Genomic DNA, 24,843 nt, shown 5'->3' with positions numbered 1-24,843 from the left:
GTGAGAGAGTTTTTTGAGAAATGATAAAGGAGACCAGCCCCTAGGGATAAACTATTCATGAGCCTACAGAGGGGAAGCTGCTACCTTCTAATAAGAGCTCTAAATGGACCATCAGAAAAAGGAACACACATCTTCCCTCCTCCTCTCCTACGTGTTGTTTACCTTCTGTGAAGATAAGGCCACCCAGGGTGACCCCTCTTCTGAGAACTGGCTAAAAAGTGAGAACAGATGCAGGCCCATCCTTCTCCTAACTGTGCATCCTTGGGAGAATTATTCAAACACGCCAAGTCTGAATTTCCTCATCGAGCACACGAGGATACTAGTATCTTTCTCACGAGGCTGCTGTTAGGCATTCAAAGTGCTTATGTAATACAGGGAGTCCCTGCCCAGAGAGGGCGCGACGAATTGACACTGGTGAGGTACACCCCCCACCCCCATCTATCAAATCATCCCTTTACAGATGCAGGAAACAGGGCGAACAAACCACCTGCCCAAGATCACAGGGCAAGTTACTATCAGAGCTGAGATGACACGTTCACCTCTTGCCCCTGAGATCAATGTACTTTCTGCTCCGGATTCATTAATATCTGCTTCCACTTTAGGTGTTTCAGCAACAAAAAGGCTTTTCGAGGAATGCAAGAGTGAGCAGCTCTGGCAGACTAGACTAGAAGACTCATCTGCTAGATTAGATGGGAGAATGACAGATAGCATGATAAAAATTCCCAAAAGAAACCCGTGCCAAAGTTTTCTATCAACAGCACTACTATGTGAGCTCTTGTGAACATGAAATATGCAGAACTATTAGTGTACATAAAAAGGCAGGGGTGACACAGGCTTCCTCTAGAAAGGAAGTGGAATCTTGTTCTGTGCGTGTCAACCTTGGAGGAATGAAGCAAATTTGATGGGTGGTCTCCAACTGAGAGACATTTCTTCTAGAAGAATGCCAACTGTGGGAAAATACTCTTGTCCCAGACTTGAGGAAATGAAGGAATTTCCAGAAAAAGCAGAGAGGAAATTAGTTTAAATTCTTGTATGAAGAAGTCTATTTATAGCTGCAGAGGAACTATATATTGAACAGGCTGAAAAAATAAATGTCATACTTAGGCCAAGCTATAAAACTAAACAAACCCTTCTCATTGCCCTGCTTTCTCAAACCTTCTGAGGAGGTTGGGGAATTTTTTATTCATACTGAGAGGATTCATATATCCAAAAGACATAGGGTTCACTTAGGGGGCAATTCTTTCTGGTCATTGTATATAAATTCATGTTGATTTCCTGAGGATTTTTATTCAAGTCCAAGACAGAGTACATAAATCTCCTTTGCCTCTGACTGCTTCAGTATTATTTTTTTAATATGTAGATTGATCCTTGGATCTAATCGTAGCTGGTCTATAGAAGCACAGGGGAAAGCACTGCTGGGATATGCCAGTAAACCCTATGTTGTGTTCCACGAAATGAGTGAATAGATGGTATCCAGAACAGGAAGGGTGGGCTTGGCTCCAAAACAGTCCAAAAGCCAGAAAGAACTTCTGTGAGGTTCTGATGGACCTCTCAATTCCACCCCAACTCTGTCTCCAAAAAACTTACAAAACCAATTCATAATTATATGGCATAGAGGGGGTGCTTGATAAACAGGGAAAGAAATCGTGGGCATGGATTGCAACACACACAGTGCGTTTGTGCTTCACGTAGCTGAGATGCGGGCCAGGGGGCAGGGTGGAGTCAAATCAAACAGAAAGTGTATTAAAGCTGAGGAGGAGCTGGGGAGAGCAGTCCCAGCACTTACGGTTATTGCTCTTCAAATGCCTCTCCATTTTCTTTGAAAGAAAGTGTTCTCCTCAGAGGTATGCTTTAGTACCCGTAACATGGCTTCTACCAGAAAGGAAGGCTAACAGCAGAGCTGCAAGCAACATCAATAAAATAATTCAATCTTTTGACCTTCCTCGTAGCAGAAAGGTGAGACCAAGAGAAGTTTTAGGAATTTACGATGGCATAAATACATGGCTGGCTTACACCTTTGCTCACCTATAGCCTAAACTCTGGAAAGTTAAGATCTTGGTGAAAAATGGTCAAGGGAAGCTGAGCATGGAGTAATTTACTCTAAAATGTATCATTATTTCTGCAAATAATCAAGAAGGGGACAGATACTGATGTGAAATGTTGAACCATGGCATTTTAGAACTGGAAGTAGCCTTAGAAACTACAGCATAACCCTTTGATTTTACAGACAAGAAGCTGAAGGCTTGTAGTTCCAGCTCCGAATGACTTAGGTTTCCCAGCCTCAAGTATCAGTCAGTGTCTGAGGCATTCAATTTTATTTTTCTCAATTAAGAAAAAATTGAGGACTGGTTATATAGTTCTTTTTTAGGGGAAGGGAGAATTTTTTTTATTGTGAAAAAAACCCCCACAAAAAGTTACCATTTTAACCAACTTTAAGCGTATAGTTCAGTAGTGTTAAGTACATTCACATTATTGTAAAACATATCTCTAGAACTTTTTCATCCTGAAAAACTGAAACTGTCCCCATTAAACGCTAACTCCCCTTTCCTGCTCCCCCAGCCCCTGGCAACCAACATCCTACTTTCTACCTCCTTGAATGTGACCACTTTAGGGACCTCATATAAGTGGAATCACACGGTACTTGTCCTTTTGTGTCCGGCTTAGTTCACTGAGCGTAGTCCTCAAGGTCCATTCATGTTGTAGCCTGTGTCAGAATTTCCTTCCTTTTAAGGGCTGAATAATATTCCATTGTATGTAAATGCCACATTTTGTTTATCCATCCGTCAGTGGAAATTTGGGTTGCTTCCACCTCTTGGATATTGTGAATAATGTATAATTCTTTCCATGTATTTTAAATGCCCCTAATGTACAGACTGATTTTCCTCTCCTTCATAAAAACAATTTCCAAGTAAATTTTAGAGATTCCCCTGAACCTACCAAAATGGCACTTAAGCTAAAAGTGTACTTGAAGAGAGATAAAGTGCATTATTACTTTTCCCCACAAGACATACAGATCAAACACTCCTACCTTTTCACAGGCTGTTCTACAGGGCGCCCACTGGGGGCAGGTAAGGCATCCCTTTCACTCAAGTCTGCCCCCCGCCCCGGGGCACCGGGACAGGCTCTGCGGAGACCCACGTGAGAGAGGCCTGTCACTGTTCAATGGCTTCTCATCTCACGACAGGCATATTCAGAAAGTGACTGCGGGACGTTCCTCTTGAACAGTCATTTAAAAGCTAAACCATAAAGTATCAAATGAAAGTCAAAAATATGGTTTCAGAGACTCTCACTTATCACCACCCAAAATGCCAATAAACTGGGCACATTACTTCGCTTTTAGTGATCCACAAAAATAGTAAGTGTAAGCTAAACACTGAAAATGCTTCATCTCACATATACACACACTCAGGTTAACGTCAACCCCTTTCCTAGTATCTTTAACGGTTGTACATAATGTCTGCTCTGAACCGCTTACAATAGCAGGTTCATAGTTCTGGGTCTGACACAGCCACTATTTGAACTGCTTCATTAAAAAAACCACTAGCTTAAGAATAGCTGATGTGGTACGGAATCTTGTCATCACTAAAAAGCTGCTGGCAAAAATGGTGTAACTCCAACGCCTTGTTGTTATCCAGAATCAGAAAACATAACATCCAGTTGATCTTCCCAGTGTAAAATTACATACTACAGTAACAATGTATTTCTTCATCCAAATACTTAGGTTACACACAAACCTTGTTTAGCTGGATACACGTATATACCATCACTGGTAGAGTAACCAAACATTATTTGGGTGTAAGTTCAGTGCTCGATTCACTAGCCTACATGAATGAGTGGTTGGGAACCTCTGTTACCCAGGTCTGCTCTCTCAGAGCCCAGAAGAACTGAAGGGTCGCCTTGCCAGGGTGCAGTCTGATGAACACCTAGAGTATCACACAGCTGTAAATAAACCCAAACTTTGCACAGATATTTTAGTTTTCACCAGGTCTAAAGAAGAAGGTGCTACACATTTAAGATTTAGCTGAAGTCACAATCGTAATTCATGTATTCAAGGAGATCTCATCAGAGTGTAGAAACACAGGCCCGGCAACTACTCGCTTACTGGAGATGCAGAGTTTCCCAGTCCCAACTGTCTCTTGTACTTCTTTTCCTCTCACAGACATGTGGCTATTAAACTAGGTATACAACAGTATTTTGAAATGCTTGGAAAATGTTTTCTCTTTGATAAACACACAACCTCTGTGAGTTACCTGGGGTGGGAACCCCCTCTTCCCCCCACGGTTATGGAGCAGCAGAAGCAGCAATTCAAAGTAAGGCTGGTTATGGTTGTTTACAATCCTAAGGGGCGTGGCAAACTGCAGCTATAATAAGTGGGGGTGATTAACTGATCATTAGTCCAATAATGTCTTATAGAGGGGAATCAGAAGGAATATCTCCAGAACAGCAATATGGAGAAAAGGACAAAAATGAAAGCAAAGTCTGGTTGACTTCCTTGCTTCTCTTTCTGGTGTGAAACACCCAAGGAGCCCTGTTTACTGTCTCAGGTAGAAAGTCCTCAGTTACATCTTTGCCGCCTAGATTGTGACAGCTGTTTGTCCGGCTTCTGTGCATCCTTCCTGGCGCCCACACACAAAGGGCCTCTCCCACTTTTCGGATCCCACTTGGGAAGCAGACAGGGAAACTAGGTTTAATGGGGGCTAGTCCAGAACTTGCTTCCAGCAGAGAAAGAACTCACAAGAGCTGCCAGGGTCTAGCTGTCTTTACAGAACCATTTTAAATGGAAATAATGGGAGTTTATAGAAAAGTGGGAGAATGTCTCTGCTAGTTACGGGATAGGATAGGACGCATATAGCTGGAAAGAGAGAGGATTCTAATTTTCAGGGAAGAGGTGGTCCATGACGAAGAAAGCACAAGCGCATGTCCGGCTCCTAGTCCATGGGCCATAATTATGGAGAATGAATGAGAGGAGCCTGACTGGCTCATGCAGGGGACACGCAATCTGCCCTTGTACTTCTTGCAATCAGAGTAATCCTTAGGAGCAGCGGGAAAGGCCAGTAAGAAATGCTGATGCTGCCAGAATCCCTCAGGGTTGCCACATGAAGACTAAATATCCCTGCACAGTAAGGATATAAAGGAAGGGTGACCTCTGAGGAGAGGCTGCGCTACGATGATGTGGTCCTTAAATATCTGGGGAACAAAACTGGGAGATGACTTAGGAGTATCTCTATCCTTTGGTTTCTACTGACTCAGGAGCTCACATCCTTGAACTTCTGAGTTTGCCCTCAGGAATTAAGAGACCTGAGGTCAGGTCCAGCCAGGTGCCCTTAGACAAGGCATCCAGCTTTCCTGCACCTTGGCTTCTCTACCCCAAGAGAACCAGAAGAAAATCTTTTCTCAGAGACTTCTTTAAGAAATGCAAAACCTTACTGTGCTTACAGTGGTATCATTAGTGTCACGGCCGACTGCAGTGAGACCCACTTAAAAGACTGGACAGCAGGAGGCAGGGACCACTGTTGGGAGGACGATTTCCGTTTGAGTGCTGCTCTTACGGGCGTGCGTGTCTGGCACCTGGAAAGGTGGCTGTAGGCTTTCTCATCCACGGAAAATGATGCTGAGATCAACGTGCATCCTGGTGGACGGTCTTTGAGTCCAAGTATCAAGTGGAAAAGGGACTTGATGTGAAGGATATTGTAGTTCATGAGGGTAATGTCTCGAGATCTTCAACAGATTTCCACTTTCCTTTCATGGATCATTTGCATGAACCATGCGAGGTTGTGGGCAGCCAACAAGATACCACGATTTTGGTGGCACAGACCCCTGGACTGAGGTGTTTGACCCCAGGGGACAAACTTCATAGATTCATTTAGTCCACAAATAATTAAGAGCCAACTCCACGTGGGGCTGGTCTAGATCTTCTGATTAACAATAATACAAGCATTTATGATGTGCCAGCATCTTTCTAAGGGCTTCACATATATTAACCTACTTTATCCTCACCGTAACCCACGGAGTTGGGCTTGTTCCCACCTGCGTTTTACGTTAGGCACTGACAGGTTACATGCCTGGCTCAAGGTCACACTGCGGTCAGGAGTCAGGACTGGAACACGGGCAGGCGGGCCCCACAGTCCATGCTCCTGACTCCTGGGCGGTGGTGACCATGACAGCTGAGACCCCTGTCCTCGTGGAAGAGGAGAAAACAGGGCAACGAGTGATGCTATTTCTGGTGCTGAGGAGTGCTGTGAGGAACTCTGAAGCAGGGTACGGGGGCGGGGCCAGAGCCAAGTGTGGTCAGGGAAGCCGTGTGATGGTGAGCAACCTTAGTAAAAGCCTGAGTGAAAAGGGGGTCCAGCTCTGCAAAAGCCTGGGGAGACCATTCCAGGCGAGGGGACAAAGGCTCCCAGAGGGTTACAGGCTGGGGGTAGGGGTGCCAGGGGCAGCAAGGGGTCATGGAATGGCGCGGGTGAGGAAGACAGGCTGTGGAGGGTCTCCGCCGACTTCACGAGGACTGCAGGCTCGTCGTAGGGGATGAAGCCCCTGGAGGGTTTTGAGCAGGGCTGTAACCTGCTGATTTTTCACCCTGGCAGCCTGTGGAGAAGAGACCACTGGGGCAGACAGGGAGGCGAGTTAGAAGCTGTCACAGTGGCCAGCGTGAAGAAAATACAGATGCTATTTTAGGCCTTTAGGCCAAGGCCAGCTTTGCCAGCTTAGAGCGAGGGGGCTTGGGGAATCGCCTGCATCTCATAAGCTAACTCGGGTCAACATGAAGCTCGGGTCCAGGAGCAGTCTTGACGTGAAAGGGAAGCACCTGATGCTCTGCTAGTTAACACAGATGCCCTGGGCCCGGAAGCGGGCCGTGCAGGCTCTGCCCCCCATCAAGGAAGGTGCACCTGGCAGGCTGTCCTGGGAAGGGCCCGACCCGTGGCTCCAGAGCTTGAGTCTGTTTTGTGTGGATTCACTGGGAATGTCTGTTGAGAGCCAGTCTATCCTTTCTTTTTTTTCTAAAAGCATTTCAAACCAAGAAGTGACACAGACAATTGCATAACTAAAGAAATGGTGGCACAGATTACTTACAGGTCCCTTTTCTAAGCACTTTCTACTCCGAGCAACTTTACAGTAAAAGATAAAACCAGCCTGTTTCAGAGGTGCTTGCCAACTTCTGCATGGGAAAGTGCCAAAGAACTGAATCTTCCTGAGTTTATGCAAAATAAGGACGCAGGCTGCTTGTTTTTCCAAGTTCCAGTGCTAAAGCGTCCCATAAAATTCAACCACTGATGCATGGAAAATGCCATTGTTCTAGAGTTTTTAAAATGGCAACTCCTTTCTCTGCTACTATTAACATACATGCAAATGTGCAGACCAGCTTCTTTTTCTGACTATCCTATTATCTTTTCATGCTCTTAGTTAAAGATCATTTCCTAGGCTTGTCTGAATGTTGCCAAGTTATCCTATTGCTAGATAACTGTAGAACTCAAGGGGAGTTGTCAGAATCTGAAATGTTATTCTAGAAGGGATTGTTCCATTATGTAGGCAACATAACAAGACTATTAATTTTGACATAAAATGAAAACTAGTTTTTAAAACTGCTTCTTTATTGAACTGTTTATAGAGTCAAGCATGAAGAAGGGTCAGAGATATAAACATATATCCCGATACACATGTCATATATCATGATATGACATAACGTCAGCCAAGCTGGCATCTCCTGACAATGCTAAAGAAGCCCTTTCCAACACAGTCACAGATCTTAGGAAAATGTAAGGGGTTTCCCTCCACCCCTAAACAAATTTACTGCAAGGAAGAGAGAAAAACGAAGGGAAGCAGAAATGGAGCTTCTGGTGTGACTGTTGCTAAATCAGAGAAAAAAGAGTGAAAAGGATGATTTTTTAGAGGGTGAGAAAACCCATCGACAGCAGCTGCTTTAGCCTTTGGCTCCCTGATTAATTTTGCAGAGAGAAGGACACATCACACCACCCAGGAGGCCAGGCTGCTGCAGATGCTCCATCCACCTCACGAGAAAGAGCAAAGCAAGCACAAGCCAAGGCAACCGCCAGCACTTCTACAGGAGGAAAGTAAAAACCCCTCGCCGGGTCCTTCTGGGGTCAGCATCTAAGCAGCTGCGCTTCACACCATGTGCACCTCCAGATACACCTTCCACATGCAACAAAATGTAGGTTCACAGCAGTGTCTTCCAGAAAAGGGCCACATTATCTTGAATTATGACTTCAAAATACTAGGAAAGGGCTTCCCTGGTGGCGCAATGGTCAAGAACCCACCTGCCAATGCAGGGGACATGGGTTCGAGCCCTGGTCTGGGAAGATCCCACACACCGTGGAGCCACAACTACGGAGCTCGCGTGCCACAGCTATTGAAGCCCGTGAGCCTAGAGCCCATGCTCTGCAACAAGAGAAGCCACCGCAATGAGAAGCCCGTGCACCACAACCAACAGTAGCCGCTACTCGCCTCAACTAGAGAAAAGCCCGTACACAGCAACAAAGACCCAACGCAGCCAAAAATAAATAAATAAATAAATAAATAACTTTATATTTAAAAAACTAGGAAAAGTAGATTACATTTATACTCTGTGACACATGTCCACGTATCAATGTGTAATATATCTAACGAAGAGACAAAATTTAAAGAAAGTTTCCTATACTTACAGCATCAACGTCTAGTAAACTATGGGAACTCAGCTTCCCAGAAGGATGCATTCCCTGGAAATTCTGGATAGCTGATATTTACGTACTCCTTGATTCAATAATATGACAGGTCATCTTTCTTTGTGCACACGAATAAGAGGAAGAGAGTTTCGGGCTTCCCTGGTGGCGCAGTGGTTAAGAATCCGCCTGCCAGTGCAGGGGACACGGGTTCGAGCCCTGGTCCAGGAAGATCCCACATGCCGCGAAGCAACTAAGCCCGTGCACCACAACTACTGAGCCTGCGCTCTAGAGCCCGCGAGCCACAACTACTGAGCCCGAGTGTCACAACCACTGAAGCCCAGGTGCTTAGAGCCCGTGCTCCACAACAAGAGAAGCCACCACAATGAGAAGCCCGCGCACCACAACGAAGAGTAGTCCCTGCTCGTCACAACTAGAGAAAGCCCGCGCACAGCAACGAAGACTCAACACAGCCAAAAATAAAAATAAAAAAGAGGAAGAGAGTTTCATGATCCCGTGGCGTGAATCACAAACACCAATCAAGGGGGACATGTCAAAGCTTAATTAAAGCTCTTAATGAAAAACCGTACATCACTGAACCATCTTACCTGTCGACGGATTATTCCAAGGTTTCTTTTGGCTTTATTCACTAGGGCTTGAATTTGTACAGGATCCTTTACATTCTTATTTTCTCTGAAGGCATCTCTTATCCTCCTGATGGCGTAAGTTCTAAACGAATTCAGGGAAAAAAGGAAAAGGTGTCAGTGTGTCTGAAACAAAGCTTTTAAAAGTGAATTCAAAAGTGGTTCCTTAGGAATTAGCTGTCTGCTAGGCCCCGGTGGATAATCACCTTTGCTCTCTGCTCTTGGAACAGGCCCATCCATTACTATCCTGGGATGACTGAGCAAAAAGATTCGGGGAGATGAATCTACTCCAAACAAGTCAGGTGTGAATGGTAAAGTGCTACTGAAACACTCCTCAGATTATTGGCTTTTTACGGTTATTCCCATCTGGCCTCCCTCCGTTAACATGGATAACTGAACCTTCAATATGCAGAGACAACACGACAATTGACAGGTGCCACGATGCACTGCACGTGCGTGTACCAAGACGGTGACCGATGCCACGCTTGGGTCAGCTTTCCAGTCTCATCCCCCCTTCTCTTGTGAAGAAACATAACAGGCAAGGATCCCTACTGTGATACTACCACAGCTGAAAGTGGAGGTGACACCAACATGCCCTTCTCCATCTCTGAAGCGCACACATGTGCACACACATAACCCCCCTAGCCCCGCCCAACATACATCACATGCAGTTCAGGGCAGCGGTTTAAGCGCAAGCCTTGCACATCAGACAGGCTTGGGTTTGAATTCTTTTCCAAGTTCCTTCTGTTTGTGAGAACCTGGGCAGCCTTCTTACCATAAGCCCCTGTTTCCTTATTTTATGCCTGTCCAACAGGCATAATACTGCCCACCTCTCAGGGCTGCTGGGAAGGTTAGGCTTTATAATGTGTGTCTGGAATTTGGTACGAAACCTGTACATAGAAAAACTCAAGAAATAAAAGCTATTCTTTTCTTCTTCCTCTTCTTGTTACACCTTAATGCAATTAGTACTCCCTCTCCTCACGTCAGCCTAGGCTTCACCCTGCACCCTCGGGGTCACACCAGGCTGTCGTGTGGATAATTAGCCAGAGTAGACGATTCAAAAGTCGGTAACCTCTGGACTCCCACACTCAGAGAGTGATGGCCTTGACCCCGATGTCTGCCCAGCCTCACCAGACGCGACTGTCTCTAGTGTTTGTATGATCTCCGGTTGCTCTGCACTTCCCTTGAAATACCAGCTAAAGAATCCACATGAAACCATTAGTTCCATTTAGAAACCGAAGAACAGAAAAAGCAGCAAAGCAATGAGGGAAGGGGAATGCAATGTCCTTGGGAGCTGGGGGATGGATACAACTGAACTGGGAAACCTTACTTTGGAGAGGACTAATTTTGTTTTAGATGAACTTTCCTAACGTAAAAGAAAATTAAACATTCAAATATCAAGTCCATTTGCATTTAAAAGCAAGAGAAAATGAAATCTTTAAGAACCATACGGAGAAAAGTGGATGGTTTAGGAGCCTGCACTTCAGGGCACGAGCTGCTGCGGAGCCTTCCATCTCAGCCCCATGGGAGCCTTCTGCAGTGTTCGCCGTGGAGCTTCTGGGTGCTCGGCATCCATCTCAGGGTCACGAGGATTGGAAATGGATATACATACATAGATTTATATAGATTTTCCTCATGTACAGCTGCTAACCTAACAAGACTGCAGGCAGCAGCTGGGTGGCTAAAGCAATCTCTGGCACCTTTCGTGCACAACATACTGGTTATTTGTGTCACACAACATCACCGTTCTCCCTCACACCCACATGCTCCTCCAAAACAGTTTCTTTCTGGTGGTGATGGGAATAGAGAAGGAACAAAATAGTTTAATTCTAATATTTCGTTCCATATGCAGACTTGGTTTTACAACAGGAATTTACCTCAGGGAATCATCCAGTGTTTCAATTCTTCTTTTTGGAAAAATAAAATGGGCAACAGTAGTCATTACTAAATTCATTCTTCTAAAAGCCAGCAACTAGCCAGAATAGCTAGGAGCAAAGGAGTATCTCTCGGAATGCAACGACCTAAGTTCTTCCGAAGTTTAAGGAAATTAGAAAATAGCTGAAGACGCTCAACAATTTGTATCATTTGAGCTCAAGGTCAGCGTTCTAAGTGTGCTTTTGTGTATTCTAGTCTCCCCACATCTCCAAAGTCTATACCTAAAGGAACGAAGCTCTTGATCTTCCAATTAAATGTCTGAAGCAATCAAAAGCTGTCATTCCAATTCTGGCTGCACCTGTGGAACGAGTGACACAGAAAGGTCCCCTCCTCCCTTTCTTGCTTCCCCGCCCCCCCACGTCTAGAGCACAGGCATCTCCCTTTGCCCCAAGAGAAGACACTGCACTGGTTCTGGACCATAAAACCACTACTGCATGAACAGTTTTTGGTTATATGATTCTTATTTCAAATGGTCGTCATTTTGTGAAGGTAATCACAAATCGGGCTGAGCCTTCTCGTTTTCTAAGGAGGGGCTCACCACCAATTATTTCAATCCCGCCCCGCCTTGGTTTTTATCATCTGCGTTTTTTTCACGGCTGCCAAGGGAAACCATTTATCCTCGAACATGCTCTCGCCATCAGTCCCTTGACCGTATCACTGAGCAAGAACATTTCGAAGAAAAACGTGAGATGCTGCCAAGGAGATGGCAGCCAGCTGCTGCACAATGGCTTGCATTAGGGCAACCCTAGCGGGAGTCAGAGGCTGTTTGAAATAAGACAAAAAATTAACACGTAAAGGGCAACAGAACAGCAACGGCTACCATGAGAAAGTAGACGGCATCCACAGAAACAGCAGGTGATTCTGCTCACACATCACGGCTCTGCCTCTACCCTCCGGAAACTCTGCAGTTTCTTAGCGCTACTTTGTGCGGGAGATTCCCACGAGTCTTTTCTTCTCCACCCCCTGTCCCTGCTCCGTGCCAACAGACCTCCAGTGTACACAGGTGCTACTGGCTATCCTTTCCCCACTGCAAGGATCAAACCCCTTTGTGAGATTCTTCCAGCCACTCCAATGTCCGGGGTGCAGGGCAATACGGCAGCAGTAACGACAGCTCTATAGTGCCTGAGGTCCTGCTTCACCTCTTTCCAGAACCACCGTGAGCCAAATGCAGGCCATAATAATCACAGCCGCCCAGCACCTGGAGGCTCACATTGGCTTCAGCGGGCAAGAGGTGTGATCTGGCAACCAGCTGATGTAATATCCTCATTTCTGTCATCCTTCGTCACCACCCCACATGCTGGCTTCTCTGCTTATCCATCCTGTAAAAACATCTGTGCCTTCTCCCCTTCCCACAGCCCCGAGCCAAGTATCCCAGTAACACAACGACTCAACCCTTCCTCTTGGCCTCTTTGGGACAAACTCCTGCACCTGCCTGGAAGGACGTCCTGCATCCACCGGCCGTGACTCGGAGGTGCCCTGCTCCTGAAGACACGCTTCCCTCGCAGCCACTAGGGCGAAGCTGCTTCACCCTGTCTCCAGACTCCACGGGGCTGAGAGGCGAGTGCTGCTCCGCCCTTAGACCCTACGGCTGCTTCCGGATCATCTGTTCACCCTTACACAACTTTGAGGCCACACTACCTGATGAAACCATGTTGTGTGCTTCCGTGACACTGCTGTCTGCTCACTTCTTGAGGTCAAGTCTTAAGATTCATCAAGCCTTAATATCTAAAGGCCACTCAGTGCATACACAGGCCCCCAATTTTAGGTAACACAAATTTTCATAATACATAGTAAAGTAAGATCTTTAAAGTCAACTTTTATAGTGAGACAGATGACAGTGTTTTCAAACTGTTACTGAGGTATCTATCTTTGCTCTGCGGATGGAGAGTTCCGCAGCTGGCTAGTCTTTTATCCTTTAGGTCGACTAGCTGTTCCTTCCTAGTCTTCCCTGTGGGCTTATCTGACTCTGCTACCTCTTGTACGTTGTATTCTCTAGGGCTCCATATTGGACCTCATTTTAATAACATGTCTTCCAGTAACCGCGTCTATGCCCAAGGCTTCAACTACCATATAAGTATATATGCCATTGGCTACCAAAACTTTCTCTAGAAAGTTTTGGTGGAACCCCAATCCACAGAACCTAACTGCCTTTTGGACTTGCCAACAAAAGGCGCCCACTATGCCCACTACAAATTCCTTCACTGAACACTTTCAAAACTGAAGTTATCATCTTCTTTTCCCTTTTCCCCAATGGCCAGTATTTCATTCCTAGGTAGGAGCATCCTCAGACAGCCAACTGTCCAAGTCAGATATTTGGGTATTCATCCTAAATTCCTTCCTTTCCCTTAATTCCTTACATTTAGACAATCACAAAATCTTACTGTTTCAACTTACAGTCTTCTGCATCATCTTCCACTTCTCCAAACCCTCAGCTCTAATCTTGGTTCAGGCTCTTACCTTAAATTAATGCAAAAGTCTTGGGATTATGGTGTATGTATGCTGTGTATAATAAAACATATAGTAACAGCTTTAGAGGAAAAGCTCAAGGACCATTTGAAGGTCATAAGTACTCTGGGTAAGGAACAGAGCAGAAAGCTTCCTTCTTATGAACGATGAAGTTCCCACTGGAATGGTAGCCCCACACAGTGTGGACTTTTGTCTTCCTTGTGCCTGGCTCAGAGAGAGTGCTTAATAAATATTTACTAAATATACAAACTTATCCAAATATCATATCAAAGAGACCTTCAAGAAAAATACTATAATCAGTAAGGAAATCACAACAAAGAGTAAGAAACTGATAAAGAAATAGAATGGAAAGGGTTGTAGCACAAAGATTGAATTAACCTCTGAAAGGGAATGATTACAAAATTCACCATGAGAATCCAATGAAGAAGTCTAGAAGGCCTATCATGTAAGCACTGTGGGAGGTGGAGATCAACAAGGTTACTGGCCTCAGGGGCGGCAGGAGGACGAAATACACACCCAAAGCATGAAAGAGGAAATAAGAGCCAGGCAAAGGGAACTTAGAGGGTCTGAGGAGACTTTCTGGGGCAATGGAACAGTTCTTGACTGTATACTGGTCAAAAGGTTGAGCCTCACACTTAAAGTGGATGCTTTATTGTATGTAAATTATTCTTCAATAGGTTGACTTTTAAAGAAAATTGAAAGATAAATAGTATAGGAGCTACATTACACTTGCCCACTTTTTTTTTTTTTTTTTTTTTTTTTTTTTGCAGTACGTGGGCCTCTCACTGTTGTGGCCTCTCCCGTTGTGGAGCACAGGCTCCGGACGCACAGGCTCAGCGGCCATGGCTCACGGGCCCAGCCGCTCTGCAGCATGTGGGACCTTCCCAGACCGGGGCACGAACCCGTGTCCCCTGCATCGGCGGGCAGACTCTCAACCACTGCGCCACCAGGGAAGCCCACATTTGTCCACTTTTAAGAAAAGCAAAGAAAGGAAAAAACCTCCCCCACAAAACAAAGACTGCAATGTTAGAGGATAATTATGTACACAGCTGAAGGAAGTAAAAATTAACAGTTATTACAGAAGCCAGAAGAGAGGACAAACTAGGAAATCAAATCTAAAACACAGAAAGATAAGTTGATGAGAAATATGTAAGAAAAAAAAAACCTTCAGAAGAGGGCAAAGGTATATAACCTATGAATAATAAGTGTGAACAAAGTGGACTGTGTAGGTAATTAAAGTTCTAATGGAGAAAATATTTCAGAAGTGATTATAGAAAATTGAGACGGTTCATTGAGACTTAACAACCAGATGACAATGCCAAGATATTTAGTTTTAAAACACTGAACTCCAAGGTCAGAGGAAAAATATTTTAAGACAGGATAAAAAAAGAACTTTAAGCAGGTAATACTGAATGCAATAGAGATAAGTATAACCTCAGATTTCTATTTTCAAAATCCACAAAGAAAAGGGCACTTTCTAGTCATCTGCAGTGCTGTTTTGAGGGTCCAAAGGGATAACAAATAATACCTATGATTTCTGGCACAGGTACCATGCACAGGGTACTGTGCTCAGAACTGGATATACATTATCTGATTTAATCCGCACAAACTACAACTCAGAGATTGGGGGGGAAAAAAAAAAGGCCAAGATCAAATGTCCAGTAAGTGGCAGAGGTAGATTCTGCACCCAGCTGAACACTGTCTGGGATTTTCAACTCCAAGCTGTGTCTCCTCCAGGGGCCAATAAACCCCAACTATCCAACCTTTGACAAGTACTTGGGATAAGCCAAGTTCTTATTCATTTGCAAAGGCATTAAAAAAAGAAATTGTCTCTGGCATCACAAAGCTTAAAAAGATCATCTTATCTCCCAACACTGCTCCAAGTACTGCTACAAATAGTTCAAGTGCCAAGCATGTCTTAGGAAAAGCGGCTGAGAGCATATTATGAGGGAAAGAGCTAGTGACAAAAGCAGTAAGTGTAAGTGAAATAACTGAGTTTAATTATTTTAAGAAGGAGGACAATGACCAATGAGAAGGGGATGGGTAAGGAGGTAAAGTTACTATTAGAAAACCCACTCTGGAGACCAAAGGCTCTCAGTTTTGGGAGCAGCTGTAAACAAAACCCATTACATACTTCCCTGTTTACAATTCCCTAACAGTTTTCTGTTATCTTCAGGATAAGAGTCAAGTGCATTAACATGGACGGTATATTCCTGTTCATCAATCCCACCCCATCCAGCACCACTTCCAGAATGAAACACTGCCTGCAGCTTTACGGGAGACTTGGAGTTTTCTCAGTTCTTCCTGAAGGCAGGCCTGCTGTTTCTCCACATGTGGTGTGTCCTCCTCCAGCCTGATCTCTTGGCTAACTCCTATGCGTCCTTAAAGACCTGACCCACTTAGAGACAAATATGACAAAAGATTAATATCCTTAGCATATAAATAGCGCATATAAATCGAACAGAAGGACAGAAGGACCACAGTAAATAAATGAGTGAGCAGCATGGACCAATAATTCACGAGAGAGCCCAAAGAGTGACTAAATTTAGAGAGATAGGTGATATAAATATATGAAAGTTCAGCCTTGGTCATAATCAAAGAAATGTATATTTAAACAAGGTATAATTTTCTGTCCGTCAAATTAGCAGAATTTTTTTTAAAAGTAAAGGGCGTGGGACTTCCCTCATGGCGCAGTGGTTAAAAATCCGCCTGCCAATGCAGGGGACACAGGTTCGAGCCCCGGTCCGGGAAGATCCCACATGCCCTGGAGCCACAACCGCTGAGCCTGCGTGCCACAACTATTGAAGCCCGTGAGCCTAGAGCCCGTGCTCACAACAAGAGAAGCCACTGCAATGAGAAGCCCGTGCACCACAACCAAGAGTAGCCGCTGCTCACCTCAACTAGAGAAAGCCTGTGCTCAGCAACGAAGACCCAACGCAGCCAAAAATAAATAAATTTATATATATATTAAAAAAAACTAGGAAAAGTAGATTACAGTTATACTCTGTGACACATGTCCACGTATCAATGTGTAATATATCTAACGAAGAGACAAAATTTAAAGAAAGTTTCCTATACTTACAGCATCAACGTCTAGTAAACTATGGGAACTCAGCTTCCCAGAAGGATGCATTCCCTGGAAATTCTGGATAGCTGATATTTACGTACTCCTTGATTCAATAATATGACAGGTCATCTTTCTTTGTGCACATGAATAAGAGGAAGAGAGTTTCGGGCTTCGCTGGTGGCGCAATGGTTAAGAATCCGCCTGCCAGTGCAGGGGACATGGGTTCGAGCCCTGGTCTGGGAAGATCCCACATGCCGCAAAGCAACTAAGCCCATGCACCACAACTACTGAGCCTGCACTCTAGAGCCCATGAGCTACAACTACTGAGACCGAGTGCCACAACCACTGAAGCCCAGGTGCCTAGAGCCTGTGCTCCACAAGAGAAGCCACCGGGATGAGAAGCCCGTGCACTGCAATGAAGAGTAGCCTCCACTCGCAGCAACTAGAGAAAAGCCTGCGTGCAGCAACAAAGACCCAATGTAGCCAAAAATAAATAAATAATAATAATAAAAAAAAACTAAAGGGCATGTACAGCCTGATGGTGGGATATGAACTATATCTCCTGTGGGGAAAATAGTATCATACGTCATAATGTATAATGATGTTCATAATCTTTTATCCACTAATTCTATTCTTAGTGATCCTACAGAAACAATCTGAAATATGTACAAAGATGTATACAGAAAGATATGCATTACAGAATTGTTTTATAAGCATTAAAAATAGAAACAACCTTAAATGTTCATAAATGATGACATTATGCAGCTTTTAAAAGAGATGCTTCAAAAACCTTAAAGCCGTAGATACTAAAGTCGGAGGTATAAAAAGGTGTAAGGAGAATTATCAGTCTCCCTCCCACTCCCGACCCTGTTCTCTCTAGATGCAACCACAGTTGCCAGGTTCCTGTGTAGCCTCCCAGAGATACTGGGTTCGCATTATACCCTCTATGTGTATACTTCTCTTCATAAGTAGTGGAGTTCTAAACATATGGCGCACCTCTAATTCCTGAATAAAAATGTATCTGAGCAATCATTTCCTGTCAGTACAAATGAGCTGACCCATAAAGGGCTGTGCAGCGTTCCACCATATGCGTGAATTACAGTCCATTTAGTGGGACCCTTATTAATGGGTATTTAGGTTGTTTCTGATCTTGCTATTACTATAGCATTACGTGCATGTGTGTCTATGGGAACAATTCGTAGAAATGGAACTGGTAGGGCAAAGGATGTGTATATGGTAGATTTGATAAAATATCATCAAAGTTCTCTCTGCAGAGGGACCAGTCCAAGCTTCCACCAGCAACATGTAAGTTGCTTGTTTTCAACACCATTGCCAACACGTGTCATCAAACTTTCTGATCTTTGCTAACCTAACAGATGAAAAATGGTCTCTCATTTCACATTTTTTTGTTGTTGTTGTGGTACGCGGGCCTCTCACTGTTGTGGCCTCTCCCGTTGTGGAGCACAGGCTCCGGACGCGCAGGCTCAGTGGCCATGGCTCACGGGCCCAGCCGCTCCGCAGCATGTGGGATACTCCCAGACTGGGTCACGAACCCGTGTCCCCTGCATCGGCAGGCGGACTCTCAACCACTGCGCCACCAGGGAAGCCCCTCTCATTTCACTTTTAATTACATTTTTCTTGTTATGAGTGCTGCTGACCACCTTTTCACAAGTTTAAAGCCCTCTGTGTCTGTTAATAACCTTTGCCTTTTCTTAACTGAGTGATTTGTCTTTTTGATTGATTTGTAAGACCTATTTAGGAAGGTGTTAAGGAAACTATCCCTTTGGGGTGAGTTGCAATGTTCTCCTTGGACTGTCATTTGACTTTATGTGTGTGTGCTTTGTCACGTAAAAACATTCAGTTCTTACGCAGTAAAGCGTATCACTTTTCATGTTATGACTTCTGGTTATATATATGTACAAAAGTCTTCTCTACTGTGAAATCACAAAAAATACTCACCCATGTATTCTTGAGAATTTTTATGATCTTTTTATGTTTAACTCTTTGATCTTCCTGGAATTAATTTTAGTGGAAGGTGTGGAATATGGAATCTAACTTTACCCTCTAATGTTAAGTTTTCTGAAATGAAGGATATAACTTTACATTCAGGATGATCTCAATTAGGTAAAATATAGGTACAGAAAAACTACAAGGAAACAGCATGTTAAGAATAATTAGTTTTGATTATTGGAATTTATGCTTTCTAAATTATTACAATAATCATTAGTTATGAATTATTTTAAAGTGCCTAATGACATAACGAAATCAGTAATTTACCATAATAAAGAAAAATTGGCAATAGTGAAGGTTCAATCTGTGCGAGAACAGATTAGGGAAGGAAATACACTTAAATAGAAGAGCTGTACAATGGGGGGTTAAATTAAAGCAGTGCCATGGGGAAAAGAAGTATTCAGTAGATAAAAACAAGAGGTTCTACAAGTTTATTTTGAGGTAACAATGGGACAACAAGGTAGATATGTCCAGCAGGCTACCAGAAACATGGTTTTGGATCTCTGGTGAGAAGGTCCAAGCTGGCAATAAACCTGAAAATCATTGATAAGGAAGAAGGAGGCAAAATTGTGGGTGCAGATGAGTTTGCTCGGAGGAAAGCAGTAGAATGGGAAGAGAAGCTAGCCTGGGACAGAGCCCTGGAGAAACAGTGCCAGTAACTAAGAGCAGGCAGAGTGCAGGAGGAAAGACACAAGACAAGGAGGCACACTTCACAAGCAGAGAGCACGCAGGAGCGTCCCGAGTCCTAGAAAGGAGAAGACAAAGGCTGGAAAAGGCCTCGCTGCAGCTAGCGGCTGGGGCGGCATTGGTAACTTCAGCAAGAACATCATCAGCTATACTCAGTGACTACAGTGCAATACCTGTATGAAGAAAAATCCTGAATTCTTGAAAATGCATTCATAAACAGCAACTAGGTGTAGGAAAAAGTTCATTACATATTAAGAAAATATTTTTAAAATAATAAAAAATATAATGCATAAAATCTTTGGAATATAGTCAAAGCCATATTTAGATGAAAGTATGTAGTCAAAGCCATACTTAAAGCTAATGGCTTACAGAGTAATATGTAATTACTAATGACTTTATTAGTAATAAAATAAAAGCGGAGTTGAATAAATTAGAAATATTTCCTAACATTTTAGAAAGGCCATAGTATCCCATAAGAAAATAGTAAACAGGTATTTTAAAAATGGGTCAAACAAACTAAAAATGAAACAAAAAAATCGGCGGAGTTAGCTAAGACAACTGAGTTTATTCTTTTTTTTTTTTTTAACATCTTTACTGGAGTATATTGCTTTACAATGGTGTTAGTTTCTGCTTTATAACAAAGTGAATCAGCTATACATATACATATACATATATCCCCATATCTCCTCCCTCTTGCGTCTCCCTCCCATCCTCTCTATCCCACCCCTCTAGGTGATCACAAAGCACGGAGCTGATTTCCCTGTGCTATGCGGCTGCTTCCCACTAGCTATCTATTTTACATTTGGTAGTGTATATATGTCCATGCCACTCTCTCACTTCGTCCCAGCTTACCCTTCCCCCTCCCCGTATCCTCAAGTCCATTCTCTACGTCTGCGTCTTTATTATTTTCCTGCCCCTAGGTTCTTCAGAACCATTTTATTTATTTTTTGGTTCCATATATATGTGTTAGCATACGGTATTTGTTTTTCTCTTTCTGACTTACTTCACTTACTTACTTCATACAGAGTATGACAGACTGTAGGTCCATCCACCTCACTACAAATAACTCAATTTCGTTTCTTTTCATGGCTGAGTAATATTCCATTGTATATATGTGCCACATCTTCTTTATCCATTCATCTGTCGATGGACACTTAGGTTGCTTCCATGTCCTGGCTATTGTAAATAGAGCTGCAATGAACATTGTGGTACATGACTCTTTTTGAATTCTGGTTTTCTCAGGGTATATGCCCAGTAGTGGGATTGCTAGGTCATATGGTAGTTCTATTTTTACCTTTTTAAGGAACCTCCATACTGTTCTCCATAGTGGCTGTATCAATGTACATTCCCACTAACAGTGCAAGAGGGTTCCCTTTTCTCCACACCCTCTCCAGCATTTACTGTTTGTAGATTTTTTGATGATGGCCATTCTGACTACTGTGAGGTGATGCCTCATTATAGTTTTGATTTGCATTTCTCTAATGATTAGTGATGTTGAGCATTCTTTCATGTGTTTGTAAGTGATCTGTATATCTTCTTTGGAGAAATGTCTATTTAGGTCTTCTGCCCATTTTTGGATTGGGTTGTTTGTTTTTTTGATATTGAGCTGCATGAGCTGCTTGTAAATTTTGGAGGTTAATCCTCTGTCAGCTGCTTCATTTGCAAATATTTTCTCCCATTCTGAGGGTTGTCTTTTTGTCTTGTTTGTGGTTTCCTTTGCTGTGCAAAAGCTTTTAAGTTTCATTAGGTCCCATTTGTTTATTTTTGTTTTTATTTCCATTACTCAAGGAGGTGGGTCAAAAAGGATCTTGCTGTGATTTATGTCACAGAGTGTTCTCCCTATGTTTTCCTCTAAGAGCTTTATAGTGTCTGGCCTTACATTTAGGTTTTTAATCCATTTTGAGTTTATTTTTGTGTATGGTGTTAGGGAGTGTTCTAATTTCATTCTTTTCTTTTTCCTTTTTTTTTTTGCAGTAAGCGGGCCTCACTGTTGTGGCCTCTCCCGTTGCGGAGCACAGGCTCCAGACACGCAGGCTCAGCGGCCATGGCTCACGGGCCCAGCCGCTGCGCGGCATGTGGGATCTTCCCGGACCGGGGCATGAACCTGTGTCCCCTGCATCGGTAAGCAGACTCTCAACCACTGCGCCACCAGGGAAGCCCTCTAATTTCATTCTTTTACATGTAGCTGTCCAGTTTTCCCAGCACCACTTATTGAAGAGGCTGTCTTTTCTCCATTGTATATTCTTGCCTCGTTTATCAAAAAATAAGGTGACCATATGTGCGTGGGTTTATGTGGGCTTTCTATCCTATTCCATTGATCTATATTTCTGTTTCTGTGCCAGTACAAGTTTATTCTTTTATGTTATGGCTTCTGGAGTATACATCAGAAAACAAAATTATAAAAAAAGAGTGAGGAGGATTGCAAGTTTGAGAAGAGGGGTTTACAACAATTATTTCAGAAACAGAGAGGCTGAGCAGACTTCCAGAATTCTCTATGCAATGAGAAGAGCCAGCTGAGGTTGGTAACATCCAGGACGGTGGTACCAATCTGCCAAACTGGGTGATTTTTGTCCAGCTGAGTTCAGTTGCCCAGGTGTAGTTATGGAAAAGACAGATGTGTGTGTAAGGAATTATGGTAAATTAATGGTCTCTATGTATTAAAATAATAAATATGAAAATTATGTACATAACAATAAGTATATTCAAAACACTATGACCTAAAAACCATTTTTATATAAATGCAGATTTTAGGTACAGTTCTATGGGGATTTTTAAAAAGGTAACAGTCTCTTTAAAAAAAAAAAAAACAACAACAATAAATAATGGAAAGAAAGAAAAGTACCACCATCCTGTAGCAGATGCTCTCCTCAGGCCCTAGAGGAAAAGTTTAGGAGTATTTCTGTCCAGGCTTCCTTTTTGGTGCATGAAAACATTGAAGATCTTTAACCTACAATTCATCAAAATTAAACTTCTAATTACCACTTGGATCTATCCTCATTGCCACTGACATTCTGCTGCAAACAAGATTTTTCAAAATGTAAACCAATTTATCAAAGTAAAGGCCACCTATAAAACACTGTCTAGCTTTGTGGCAGTGAGGCATACAGATCGAGCGGTGGCGGGGCCCTAGCTTCCCCATTTCTTGGTTCTAGACACGGCTGTGTAGACAGCATGGGTGCCCCGCAAGCTGGACTCGAAGAGCTCAGACCCACAGTCCCCTCCTCACATGTTCCTGGACCAAAAGAGAAACATGTCCTTCATTTGTGGAGTCCTTCAAACTACTCCTGTGAGGGAAAAACCAAAGATAATGCTCAAGTATTAACTGTCCTCACATATACATATCCTCTTCTTATGGATCTGGCGATATTTCTTTTAAAAGTATCACCACGGCATAAAAGCTCCATATGCAGGTATGGGATTTTCTGGCTTCTTACCCCACGACCCCCTCATCTACCAGAGATGAGCCTGACCTGGTACTAAAAAAAGCAAACCTAAGCTTTCATCATGTAATAAGTGTTAAAAGTTAGACTACAGAATACAGCTTTAAAAATTATATTTTAAAATTACAGTGTGGGGCTTCCCTGGTGGCGCAGTGGTTGAGTGTACGCCTGCCGATGCAGGGGACACAGGTTCGTGCCCCGGTCCGGGAAGATCCCACATGCTGCGCAGCGGCTGGGCCCGTGAGCCATGGCTGCTGAGCCTGCGTGTCCGGAGCCTGTGCTCCGCAACGGGAGAGGCCACAACAGTGAGAGGCCCACGTACCGCAAAAAAAAAAAAAAAAAAAAAAAAAAAATTACAGTGTGAACCATGCCAATGTAAGACAGGACCTTTAAATGATTTAAATTTGAGAAGAATAACTATGTATGGTAGAATATTCAATTAATTTTGGATTTTCCACTTTATGGGGAAAATAAAGCATGAACAATAAAAATTCCTCTTGGTCATTAAACTCAAATGTCTTCATTAAAATTTCCTATCAGCGCTGCTAAAAAGAAGCCAAATAAAATGCGTTTTTGTTTATTTTATCCTTTCCTCCTGCCATTAGTCACCAGCAAGAATAAGTGAGCAATGTATGTTTTCTAGATATAAGGAGGTCTCATGGATAAGATCAACAATGGCAGACAGACAATGGGTGATGTGGCAGATTTGGGGAGCCCTCCCACTGCATAGAAGTGCTTTCAAGAGTCTAAAGCAGGAGAGAGTCACATCTGACATGTGGACCCACACTTCCCACCATGCACTGAGTGAAAATACCAGTATTCCCTCAGGAAGAGCCACAAAGAATATTTACACATTAAAGCAGTGAAGATACCTGGAAATGTGAGAAAGCAAAGTTAGGCACCTGGATTCCTTCACAGGGCTTCTCCCTCTCCAGTAACACCCATTACATTTTGGGAAATGCTGATCTGGACAAAACTTCTACCCAGGCAGCCCCTTCAAGGTTCAGAGGCTGGAGGCTGAAAGGGCAGGTCCCAGGCGTGTGCCAACAGTTCCCACAGGCAAGTCCTGCTCATTCATTAAAGGCCACTTACAGACCCTCCTCTCACAGCAGCTAATGGATCCAGGGTACCTGCTGCAAACCAGGCACAGCTGCACCTGTATCTCCTCTAACCCTCTAGCAACACAGCCTACGAAGTGCATCAGCTGATCTTAGATGTGTGAGGTCCATGAGTCACAGCAGAGATTGTCAATATATTCCCCACCCCTTCTTCCAAAAGGTCCCCACCATACAGATCCCGCAGCCAAGTCCAAAGTCAAATCATGATAATGAAGGGGAGAACATTCCATGCCCTAATATGCCACTTCGGCATTTGGTTATTTTGAGCTGAAGGCAACTGAGAAACAGCAGATGCAGGAAGGGCTCTCTGCCCTTCTCTTTTCTGCCAAAAGCAGGGCATAAATTTCTCATGAGAAAGGTGTCCTCCTGGTACCAGGAAGAAGAGAACATTCTTACCATCAGATATGGGGAGTTTATGCTGAGATGAGTCTGCACAAACCACACTAAAATAACCCTTGTCTTCTGTTAGTTTCCCCCATGTATTTCCTAGTCAATTTCCAACACTATCCTGTCCTTAGCTGCCCAAATCCCTTGGCTTTGTCTAGTCACTGCTCCACAATTTACGGCCCTTTGTAAAAATGGTATACAAGCCCCCAAGTCTAACTGCTTCTTTGGGGTTGTCACTTTTCTATGAAGCTCCTTCCATGCTATGCAAAAATATTAACATGAAATAAAATTCGTACATGGTCTCTCCTGTTAGTCTCCTGACAGTTTAATTCACAGGCTCCATGCACAGAGCATAAGAAAGTTGAGTAAGTTTTTCCTCCCCTACAGTGGTCTTAGCCTCAGTGCTCAGGACTGTGGGCAGTTCTGGCTTTGAGA

General features: G+C 43.5%; 1 protein-coding gene across 1 annotated transcript in view; it reads right to left on the bottom strand.

Annotated features, from left to right (window-relative positions):
- The window catches only part of LYRM4 (LYR motif containing 4), a 114,610-nt gene that overhangs the window by 73,075 nt on the left and 16,692 nt on the right, over positions 1 to 24,843 (bottom strand). Inside the window, exon 2 of the mRNA XM_079712994.1 lies at positions 9,263 to 9,383. Coding sequence (XP_079569120.1) covers positions 9,263 to 9,383 — 121 coding nt within the window. The remainder of the gene's footprint in view (positions 1 to 9,262; positions 9,384 to 24,843) is intronic.

The sequence above is a fragment of the Hyperoodon ampullatus genome (assembly GCF_949752795.1).
Source record: "Hyperoodon ampullatus genome assembly, chromosome: 10".
In the NCBI taxonomy this organism is placed as follows: Eukaryota; Metazoa; Chordata; class Mammalia; order Artiodactyla; family Ziphiidae; genus Hyperoodon; species Hyperoodon ampullatus.
Note: the sequence above shows the minus strand (reverse complement) of the source record. Positions and strands in the feature narration are given on the sequence as shown.